This window comes from Bos grunniens, chromosome 17 (assembly GCF_055505025.1).
Source record: "Bos grunniens cultivar Pamir isolate PY7600 chromosome 17, Bosgru_T2T1.0, whole genome shotgun sequence".
In the NCBI taxonomy this organism is placed as follows: domain Eukaryota; kingdom Metazoa; phylum Chordata; class Mammalia; order Artiodactyla; family Bovidae; genus Bos; species Bos grunniens.
Genome location: NC_141181.1, coordinates 52,446,844 through 52,458,297, shown reverse-complemented (window position 1 = coordinate 52,458,297; position 11,454 = coordinate 52,446,844). Strand labels below are relative to the sequence as shown.

Genomic DNA, 11,454 nt, shown 5'->3' with positions numbered 1-11,454 from the left:
GGTCGCACAGAGTCGGACACGACTGAAGCGACTTAGTAGCAGCAGCAGCAGCATGGCCCACGGAAATTTAGTCAGTACATGAATGGAAGTAGTGACGGAGACGATGGTTTCTGGTCCTTCTGAGCCACCGTCCAGGCTCGAGACGCGCGGAGTAGTCTTGTCCCTCGGCGGCCGCCGTGCGTCCGTTACGTGGCAGCTACGGGCTCCCGCCAATCCTCGGCGCCCGCATCAGCCCCCTCGGGTGGCGCAGCCGGAAGGGGCGGAGCTGAGGCGGCGGCGGCTGAGAAGGCAGCGGTGGCGGCAGCGACGACGGCGGCTCTGGAGGCCGCAGTCCCGGTCCTGGCTTCGGCCCCAGCCCCACCATGGTGACGCTTGCTGAGCTGCTGGTGCTCCTGGCCGCCCTCCTGGCCACGGCCTCGGGCTACTTCGTCAGCATTGACGCGCATGCAGAGGAGTGCTTCTTCGAGCGGGTCACCTCGGGCACCAAGATGGGCCTCATCTTTGAGGTGGCCGAGGGCGGCTTCCTGGACATCGACGTGGAGGTGCGGGCGCGCTGCCCGAGGCGGGGGCCCGCGGCCGCTCGGGGGTTGGCGGCGCCCGGGGCCCGCGCGGGGCCAGCGTGGAGAGCGGGACCCGGAGGCCGCTATCCGAGTCCTGGGAGGGGCCCGGGCCGCCACCCGGCGACCCCCTAACGTCCCTTTCCCTCGCACCCGCCCGGTTTCCGAGCTCCGCTCGGGAGGTGGAACCGTTGCTTGGCTGCTTTGGATTCTCAGCTTGAACGGCTGGTTCCCCTTGGAACCTCTCGCCGAGCTTTGTCTACCAGGCGCCGCGTGTCATCTCCGGGCCCAGGAGGCGCTACACAGTCTTGTTTAGCTGATGGCAGGTCTCGACCCGGGCAGCAGCTGCTTCCCTTCCTAGCGCGAATTAAAGTTGGGACGTGGCATGGAAACTTCTGAAAAAGTAAATCGGAAGCTGTTGAGGAATGCTAGGTAGACGTTCGTGTTGTGTTTGCCTTTATTTTTCGTAGAAACGACCCGAGTTAACCCGTTCTTACGCAGGCCTTCGGATACCTCGTTTAGTCATCTCTGATTAAGAGAGTGGAGTTGGGTTATGCGTTTTAGAAGTGATTGCAGTGAAAGTATCTGCGGAGAAAACGGAAAATCGTTTTAAGAAACCAGCAGTCCCTAAATTTTGTCCTATATCATTTTCTTTAAGCCAAAAAAAATGACTCGCTTCTAACTTTTTTAAGGAAACCAGGTGGAATGAATATTTAAACCAACCGGTTAGCATGGTTAATTGTCTCTATGGGTTTTTCCATCTAACAGTTAACGTCAGCAGAGTTACACAAAACAAGTGAAGTTCAGAAATAAGGGGATAATGGAGGTAATAACTGTTAAAATTAGCTAAGCTCTTAAGAGATCAGGTCTTTCAGTCTGCAGGTGGCACGGGCTTCATAAGAGGAACTGCTTGAGCAAGGTCTAACGACTGATTTCGAGCACACTGGGATGAGAACATGGGTCTCTGAATTTCCAGGCTAGTCTTTTTCCTTAAGTCTTCAGGCATATAAGATAAAGCAGATTCCTTTACCAGTAAGCAGTAATCAGTCAGGAAGAACCTCGATGTGTAGGCTTACTCAAAGTTCTTAGTTTTAAAAGAGATTTCTTTTTTGTTGTTTTGATATTAATAGCTACATATTTGTCTGTTGGTGGTATTGGGCCACTTGAAGACAAGTGTATGGTGTGGTTTCTGTTTCTGATTGCTTTATTAAGTTGGAAAATTAAGACAAATGTAGTCAGAGTTGAAAGGTATTCAGGGAGCCTTGTTTCTTAAATGGGAGAACTGTAGCCCAAAGAGATTACTGTTACTAACTGAAGTGGATGGACGTTGAGGTTCCTTTTTCCTAGCGAATGTTTGGCTGTCAGTAGACATCACTTAACAATTTTATTTTTAAAATTATTTTTTAATGAAGTATAGTTGCTTTACAATGTTGTATTAGTTTCTCCTGTAAAGCAAAGTGAATCAGCTATAGGTATACATGTATCCCCTTTTTTGGATTTTCTTCCCTTTTAGGTCACCACAGAGTATTGAGTAGAGTTCCTTGTACAATAGGTTCTCATTAGGTTATCTGTTTTATACACAGTATCAGTAGTATATCTGCATCAATCCCAATCTCCCAATTTATTCCCTCATTTATTATTTTGAATCTTTTGAGTTATCTCATGAATTTCTCTTCTGCCTCCAGATTACAGGACCTGATAATAAAGGAATTTATAAAGGAGACCGGGAGTCCAGTGGGAAATACACATTTGCTGCTCACATGGATGGAACATATAAGTTTTGTTTTAGCAATAGGATGTCTACCATGACTCCAAAAATAGTGATGTTCACCATTGATATCGGGGAAGCCCCCAAAGGACAAGACATGGAAACAGAAGGTGAGATGAACATTCTGAAGATTTATATCCCTTTCTCAGAGTTAATATTAATCCTGTACATTTTCTCCACCTGAATGTAGTATTTATTTTTGATGACTTATTTTAGGTTTACTGACTGTCATTACAACCAAAAACCTTTTGTGAAATATACTTTTCATTTATCCAGATCTTCTAATTAACAAAAAGAAATGATTGGAGGTTCATGTTTATGTTTAGTTCTTTCCAGTTGCCATTTCTGGCAGCAGGCAGGTTACACATATCCTAGGTTGTTGTTCTGTTAATTTGCCTACGCTAGTATATGCATCTTTAGTTGCTCATTTGTATAAATGACTACTTTAGCTAAACTTCTTGTTTTTGTATGTGTGTGTTTATATCTTACACTCTTCTTCAGGTGGTGGAGATACCTGGGATGGTATGTGGATTATTTTCTGACAGTCTTTCTGCATATTTTTGTTGCCTACTGTCTTAATTTCTGCTTTCCTTTCTAACCTCAGTCTGTTAGCATGACAGTGTTTTTTCTTCTAGTTTAAAAAAACCCTACAACTAATTTAGAGTTTTAGAGTGATTACTTTTTGGTGGTTTTTATTTTGTTATATGAGACAGAGGTAGGTCATGTGAAACTTGGTTAGACGTGAAATGCAGTTCTAGGAGCCACGTCTACCCTAGATAAGGTGACAAAAGCTTTCTCAGACGTATGTTGCAGGTGGATTAATTTTTCTTGTTCGGCTTATCAGCAGTGAGCCCTAAGTTGATTCTTCTGGATAAATCGTTTACCAGGAGCCTGCACATAAGGATTTTTTGGCCGGGGACTGGGGTGGGGTGGGGTGGGCCGGGCCGGGGGGCCATGGTATATTTCAGGACTTTGGAAACTAATAGTTTATTTCATAGTATTAATGTGATATAATTTGCCGTAGATAGCACTTCATAGAGTATTTACATAAGTAAGGTGAACTCTTTTTAGGTTTTGAAATCTATAGAATTTAAAGAATCATACTACTCAGAAATTTCTGTGCTTGCTTTTCAAGGCCATTTGCAGTTCAGGACTTGGCTAATTGTCAAGGAAAATTAGTTTGGAGGGGCTTTGACTTTTTTCATTTTCTGGAAAATAGTCCTTTCTAAACAGTTGGCTATTTAAATGTTGGCTGGTGAGTGTGAATATTTTCCTTAAATAATCCTTTAACATGATGTTTAACAGTCTCGCTTTTGCTTGTTCATGTTGGTGAATGACAGCTATAAAATCAAGCTTTCCTCTAAAGCAGTGGTTCTCAGGATGTTTTTTGCTCCCCAGGGTATACTTGGCAATATCTAGAAACATTTTTTGTTTTCCTGAATAGGTTGGTGGTTGTACACTGTATCGGGCACTTTGCCACCACAGAGAAATTATGTGGTCTAAAATGTCCACACTGCTTCTCCTGAGAAACTCTGCTCTAAAGGTTCCACCTAGTGCATGGGCTTCTGACATGAAGCTGGTGAGAGATGATTTGTGATTCCAGCCCAGCTGCCTTAAAATGGTAGAGGCTTTTGACTTCTGATAAGAAATTTAGGATTATTTGTGGCAGTTTGGAATTCTAGATGAGGCTGGATTTTGGGCAATAGTGAATAGACTCCTCTGATGGCAGTCCTCCCTTGTGGTATATTTTTTTCCTACCTATTTGTACATTGCCATAATACAGCATTACCTATAAACATACACTTTCTTCAGAACTGTTAGTTTACCTTGCTAAAGAGAATGCCTGGTTCTAGACCTTGAGCAGTTGAGAACTTGTATTTTCACTTGCAGTGTCTGCTAAATTTCCCACTGTAGTGAAATGATTGCTTTGACTATAGTACTAGAATGTTGAATTGGTACAGATTTTCCCTAGAACATCTTCATGTTTTTTTCTGCTTAGCTCCATAAAGATTAAAAGGCAGCTTTGATACTTTTCCTAAATTAACATTAGAGTTACATGATTTTCAAGAGTAGATTTTTATTTAGTTTAAATACTGTTATTTGTAGGATTATTACTAGGGTGTTATTATTACGGTTTTGTTTAATTTGTATTTTGTGCCCCTCCTCCATCTTTTTCTTAATGTCCCCTATGGTTGGCAGTGAGTCTGGTGAACTTCACTTAACAATTTCTTAGAAGACATTTCTTAGGGCTATGTTCCTTTAGTTCGTAAATGTTGTATAGCATTTTTCCTACTCTGAAAGAGGTTTCTCTACTGGGAACGAACTTTTTAAAAATTCTTGGGGGATTAAATTGTCATCAGTGGTCCAAAATGATGTCTGAGTCATTTGTGAAAAATAGCTGCTTTTGTATGCCTTCTCTGGAGGAGGTGTTTGTTTTTTTTCCTGGTTTTAAGAATTTTTCAAAAAGAGATTTCCAAATATGTTCTAATCCATTTTCAAATCCTTTTGTAGCTCACCAGAACAAGCTAGAAGAAATGATTAATGAGCTCGCAGTGGCGATGACAGCTGTGAAGCATGAACAGGAATACATGGAAGTTCGAGAGAGAATACACAGAGCAAGTAAGTTAATGCTTTTGACTTTGCAGCAGTATCTGAGGGCCATGAAATGGTGACCTGTATTACCGAAGAGCTGGATTGTGTCTTCCTCATTTGGAAATTTTGGACACATAAACATATTAAGGGGTTGACTTTTAAAAAGCACCTATGCAAAGATATTTGAGTATATACATTTGTTTGTAGAGCTTTGTGTTAGACTAATTTATTATTGGGATATTGATTCTAAACCAAACAATGCTGTTTAGATTCAGCACTAGCTTTTATGAGTTTTAAAAAATGAGTGGTCAGCTGGGGAGTAAGCTAATGGTTTTCATAAAGCAGAAAAGAAAAACAAAAAATGGACATTACGTTGGTTTTAAATCCGATATCTGAAGTTTTTGTGATCAATAATCATGCCGAGGCTTAGCTGTTTTTCTAAAACCTGGGGTATGGTTTAATTAAAATAAAAAGCATTAAAACATGAATAGAGGTATTCACCAGGTAAAGATCAGTTTGGGTCCCAAGTTTGCAAACTGGAAGCTGTGAGTGTGTTTGTCTTCAGAAACATTGATAATTGGAATCCCACCCTAGGTTGCAAAGCCTGTTTTAACCCGTGGCATAGCACTAATTATGATACTTTTGCGTTTAAAATTAAAGAGGTACCATATTGATCCACAGACGAGATGATTGTATTTTAGACCCAAGTCCACACCTGTCCAGTGTCTTCGTCCTTCAGGTCACCCTTGGGGATGGGCCTCACTGGGCGTGAGCTCGTCTGTAAATGCAAAGTGGCTTTTGTGCGAAGTCTTTGTTCTGAAGGTGGGATAGGGAGTGGAGGGAGGAGTGACTCCAATAGATGAGAACAGGTTGAATTTCTCCAAGATGTAGTTTGTGTTCTTCCCACCCTCTTGTCTCCATTCTTGCCAGTGATGGAAAGGCATCTTTAGGACGTAGAGCCCAGACTTCACCTCTGCCTGGGAGAATAAAGAGTTGATGTGACGGACTGGACAGGTGCCTCTGTTCTTACCTTTTTGGGGTGGATTGGGGCATGAGATGGACTGAGGCTTATATGCAGCCACTCTTGCCTCTTCCACCTCATTCCTTCTCCTGGCCTGTGCTCTTAATCTTCTCACCTTCTAGGATCCCTACCTTCTCTCCATCACCTGTTGGTTATTTTTCTCCCAGGAGGGGGCCAGCCCATTCTGTGATGAGAAGGGCTCAGAACCCTCACTGCTTTGTAGCTCAGCTAGCACAGCAGCCAGAGGAAGCCCCCATCTTCTGGTGTCTGGAGGCATCCGACCTTTTTCTCTCATCCTTAATTTGAGTGGAGATACTCCTGAATTTGTTTCACAAACAAAATAGAATTTTAGACATTCAGTCTGATTTTATAAATCCAATAGTTCCCACAATGTTTATTTTTTGTATATCTTCCTATAACACTCGCTCCTCAGAGATGGCTATAATGAGATTTTTTTTTAAACTACAGTGTTGTAATAGTACTGTTTTTAGATCAGGCTAATGTGTGAACCAAGCTTCCCTGGTGGCTCAGTGGTAAAGAGTCCTCCTGCCAATGCGGAAGACTTGGGTTCAATCTCTGGATCGGGAAGATCTCCTGGAGAAAGAAATGGCAACCTATTCCAGTATTCTTGCCTGGGAAATCTCACGGACAGAAGAGCCTGGTGGGCTAGAGTCCATGGGGGCGCAAAAGAATCAGACACGACTTAGTAACTAAACAACAAGAAGTATGTGAATGACATGAGAACAGTATCTTATGTACACATATTTTCTTCGATGATTGGTTTCCTGTTATATGCTTCAGTGTGTTCTATTTAAGTTTAAAGATGCATTTTTCTGTTATTGAAGGGAGAGATAAATACTTGTTTTTATACGGTTAAGATGCTAGTCATTAAGTTATGCTAGAAATGAATTATAAAGTTTGCTGCTGCTGCTGCTGCTAAGTCGCTTCAGTCGTGTCCGACTCTGCGACCCCAGAGACAGCAGCCCACCAGGCTCCCCCGTCCCTGGGGTTCTCCAGGCAAGAACACTGGAGTGGGTTGCCATTTCCTTCTCCAATGCATGAAAGTGAAAAGTGAAAGTGAAGTCGCTCAGTCATGTCCGACTCTTATCGACCCCATGGACTGCAGCCCACCAGGCTCCTCCGTCCGTGGGATTTTCCAGGCAAGAGTACTGGAGTGGGGTGCCATTGCTTTCTCCGTATAAAGTTTGCAGCAGAAGTAAATTTCATGCCATGGAATGAACATTAAAATTTCAGTGTTGGTGGTTTTTGGAATTCTAGTTAATGGTTTTGGGCATTTGTCTATTCTTACTCTGGGGGAAAAAAGTCATTTTCTTTCCTTGAGTAAGTATAACTTATCTTTCTGGAGTCATTTAATTGATTTTCACTTCTTTTCGAGTGATCATTAGTCCAGCAGTTACTGCAATTCTAGTTTCTCTTTTTATAAATGATACATATACCTGTAAATATATGCCAGTTACTTATTCATCTCTCTTAATTGCTAATTATAATTGTTTTTAGTGTTGGCCATTTGCAGAAAAATGAGAAACTACCCAGTAGTTTTTAAAAGTTAAGGAATTTGATCAGGAACTTGAAAGAATGTCACACAAATTGAGTGCAATAAATTAATACAGCCATACTATTCCTTTGACCAATTTCTTAGCTTACAAATGGGGTAAATCCTGTGACTAGTTTAAGTTTGTCTGGTAATAGCTGCCAGCATTGGTCTGTGAAACTGAGAAACCTTTCGATCTAGAACCAATGCCAAATACATAGTGAGTGCTCAATAAATACTGAATAAATGTTTAAAGAAAAGGCACTTTGAAACATTTTAACTTGGTAGTGCTTCTTGGGTAACTTATCTTGAAAGAATAAGGTTAAATTTTCTGATTCAGCAAAAAGGATTCTAATATTAGGGGACTTTGTATGTGTGAAAGAGAGAAGGTTGGATTGGGTTTTAACTCTAGAATGTGACCGTGGGCAAGTCATTTCTTCTCTGTTCTCATGCATAAGCAGAGTGGACTTGACTGCTCCATTAATCTTCAAGGTCTCATTTAAATGTAAAACTCTGCTTTTAAGTATGTTTAAGTGCTTGGGGACAAAAGTCAAAGGTATTCTGAATACTGTGAATGTTGTGTAAAGTATTAACTTTGACATGAAGTTAAGACTAGGGGGTAATTTTGGATGTCTGTGCTTTTTCTTTTCTTTTGTTTGTTTTGGTGGTTAAATTTTGTTTGTTTGTCCTCAACAGTCAATGACAACACAAACAGCAGAGTGGTCCTTTGGTCCTTCTTTGAAGCTCTTGTTCTAGTTGCCATGACATTGGGACAGATCTACTACCTGAAGAGATTCTTCGAAGTCCGGAGGGTTGTTTAAAAGCCTTTTCCCCATAATCCCAAATTCATAATTCACTGTTTACCATAATAATGTCATTAGTTTCTATGTTTTTATTTTCTGAACTATATCTTCACAGCCTGTTTCTTTGTGATTAATAGATACTGGGGGAAAACACTTTTTTAGGAAAGCTATAGTGAAAATTTGACATTTGATTGGCATAAATTCATATTTGAATTCTGCCTCCATTATACAGGCCCTCCCAAAACTCAAACACTATAAGCCGAATATAGGTGTAGAGTCCTTAGTTTTCTTTCCTTTTATTTTCATTATAAAATACAGTTTGTTCAGGATAGTACTTTACTAAAAGGACTCTCTTCTTGGGATCCCTTATCCTACAGTTCAGGTCATTAGAAAGATTCATTTTGTTGAGAAACAACAATCTGAATCTTGACATTTTCTATCCAGCTTGATGGTAGAGCTCTGTGACTAGAGTATGTGACCAGGTTGGTACTTTTATACTTTGTCTATCTTGTTTTTGCTTTAAAGATAAGACTTAAACCAACAACCTTTACCCACCCCTCCAAAGTTTCACTTTGAACCTTAGAACTCAATCACCTCCACTTAAAATTGTTGACACAAGCAGCTAATAACCATTTTTTGGTTTCTGCCTAACCTTGTAAGAAGTCTATTAAAGCCAGTTCTCTTGGGTGTTGTAGCAAACGGTCCACTCTGCTTATGCATGAGAACAGTGAAGACATGACTTTCCTTTCCATGCTGGCGCATCCACCTTCTCTACTCTTGGCATGTAGGAGGTATGCATTAATGTAATTGGAAAAATCTGGATTTCCGATGCCAAAGGGTTAAAGCCTCTTGGATTTCTTTGCGGTGATTTGCAGCCACTATTTTATTTTTGATCAGTGGCATTTTGGCCACTGTTTAATTAGGGTACTGAACATCACTGTCAGTACTAGGGTTTTTGTTTTTCTTGGGTCTTTTTTGGCACATGTGAATTTTGTTTTGTATAGAACGAAACGACTTTCTTTTGGTCTCTGATAATGGGTTTAAAAATCAAGGAGCATCTGGTTTTATTGTGGGGATGATCCGGATTATGTTGTGACTGATGTATATTGGTTACTTGTACATTTTTTTTTGGATCTTTGCAAGGGGAAAACTACAAGTAACGAGTTTTGTATAATTAAATTTGTTACAGGTTTTCATGTTCAGGGTAAACAATTTTTCAACCTTGGGTGAAAATACTTGCAACAGTTTAAGGTGACTGAGTTTTATCTTAGGACAACTGTTGCATGCCAATTTGTGTGCGTGTGTGTGTGCAAACACTTCAAAATTGAGTTAAAAGATGTAAATTTAAAATTGGTTGTGTATCTGATCTGCCCCAGGTTCAGTAAATAAACAGTTCTTTTTAAAAACAGTCTTGGTATTCTGTGTTTTATATATTTATGATTAATTCACATTTGTTAAATACCAGCTTTCTAATCAAAGCTGAAATGAGACGTCATGTTTTCCCAGTAATGATGCCTGTTATAAACATCTGTTACTTTTTATGTCTGTAAACTTGATAATAGTAAACACGAATCCAATTTTAGGTTTCCCTGTGTGGTTTCTTTGATGGGTCAGTATTAACATCTGAAATATTTTTTTCTTTGGAACAAGTTTATTTTAACTCAGTCACCTGGTTTATGGTAGTCGGTAGTAAATTTAAAAGGGATTAAATGATTCACCCAAGCCTCACAGACGAGTGACTGATGTGACCAGAATCTAGATGTCTGCCTTTAGGAACCGTTCTTCTTCCTCTATTACACTAAGGGCCTGCTGGTAATAAAACTACGGTTTATCCAGCACCCATGCTAAGTGCTTTAGGTGGTCTGTCTCATTTATTTCTCAAAACATCCATTACCTTGGGTACTGTTATAATCCTCATTATGGAAATAAAGTCTTGGAAAAGATCCCCAGATCAGAAAATGAGTAAGTAGACTCCCAAATGCAAATGCAGCTATGCTGTTTCCCTCTGTCTTTGCTTTCAGACCTGCTTGGGAATAGCTGTCAAAGGCATTTTAAGGATGTGATGATCCCATTAAAGTGAAAATGTTGCCTCAGGCTTTACTCTCACCTAGTTTGAGATGACTGCACTTTACATTACTCCCATTTACTCATACTTTGGCCACCTCATGCCAAAGAGTTGACTCGTTGGAAAAGACCCTGATGCTGGGAGGGATTGGGGGCAGGAGGAGAAGGGGGGGATGACAGAGGATGAGGTGGCTGGATGGCATCACCGACTCGATGAACATGAATTTGGGTGGACTCCGGGAGTTGGTGATGGACAGGGAGGCCTGGCGTGCTGCGATTCATGGGGTCGCAAGGAGTCGGACACGACTGAGCAACTGAACTGAAGTGAAAATATTTGGGTGACTGCCTGGTGCTACCAGTTGTAGTCACTGAAATAAAATAGAGGAAAATTCCCTTTATCCCACTTTTAGTGGGGGAGATGAGCCTAGTCATATAAATTATATGGCATATTAATAATGTGTTATGGGGGAAAGTAAAAAAGGGCAAACAGTTTTTGCCGGAGTCCAGCTCCAGCAGCCAGGGATTCAACCTGAAAAGATGAACGGTGTTGGCGATGAGGCAGCCTTTCAGTTTTCTTTTGGACTGTCTGTTTATTTCAAGTTTAAGGTTCTCTTTTATACTTTTATAAAAACATTAGGCCAGAGGTTTGACATTTTCAGTTCCCCCTCTCCCAGATTTATTATCTCCATAAATCATTGTTGCTCTTCAGAGTTCCTACTTCAGTGATTGTCTCAGAATCAGCCTTTTCATCTAATATCTACCTCCTCTTCTGTATCCTGTAGTTGGGATTACATTGTAACTCATGCTACATTCCTCAGTTTACTACTTATCTTCCTAAATCCTGTTTGCCTCTAACATCCTGAGCTCTTTATCTCTTAAAAAGGCTTCTAGCTATAGGGTCTCTAAAAATTCCTAACTTCTATAAGCTCTATAAAATATGCTAACTTTACAACATTCCTTAAATCTTTAACTTCTGTTTTAATTATTTCTAAGCCCTAAATTCAGTAAACTCCTTTGCCATAAACATTCTCCTCACAGGATTGCTTCAGATAGCAGTCCCTCCCATGGCCTCAAGCTACAGTCTACGTGCTCAACCT

General features: G+C 40.7%; 1 protein-coding gene across 2 annotated transcripts; it reads left to right on the top strand.

Moving 5' to 3' along the window:
* Nucleotides 1-267: 267 nt before the first annotated feature.
* TMED2 (transmembrane p24 trafficking protein 2) lies at nt 268-9,701 on the top strand. Of its 2 annotated transcripts, XM_086347353.1 has the most exons (4): nt 268-542; nt 2,243-2,435; nt 4,837-4,944; nt 8,187-9,701. In XM_086347353.1, exons 1-4 carry the CDS (start codon nt 363-365, stop codon nt 8,309-8,311), a joined length of 606 nt encoding a protein of 201 aa, XP_086203479.1. In that variant the 5' UTR covers nt 268-362; the 3' UTR covers nt 8,312-9,701. The 2 variants fall into 2 exon arrangements, with proteins under 2 accessions (XP_086203479.1, XP_086203480.1); XM_086347354.1 differs by lacking the exons at nt 4,837-4,944; nt 8,187-9,701 and adding an exon at nt 2,827-2,882.
* Nucleotides 9,702-11,454: the final 1,753 nt, after the last annotated feature.

What these genes read in the sequence shown, in the direction of transcription:
- TMED2 (XM_086347353.1), top strand. Translation starts at nt 363, where the DNA reads ATGGTGACGCTTGCTGAGCTGCTGGTGCTCCTGGCCGCCCTCCTGGCC. An exon ending in TCCTGGACATCGACGTGGAG is followed by an intron (nt 543 to 2,242) that starts GTGCGGGCGCGC and finishes TTCTGCCTCCAG; the next exon opens with ATTACAGGACCTGATAATAA. An exon ending in ACAAGACATGGAAACAGAAG is followed by an intron (nt 2,436 to 4,836) that starts GTGAGATGAACA and finishes ATCCTTTTGTAG; the next exon opens with CTCACCAGAACAAGCTAGAA.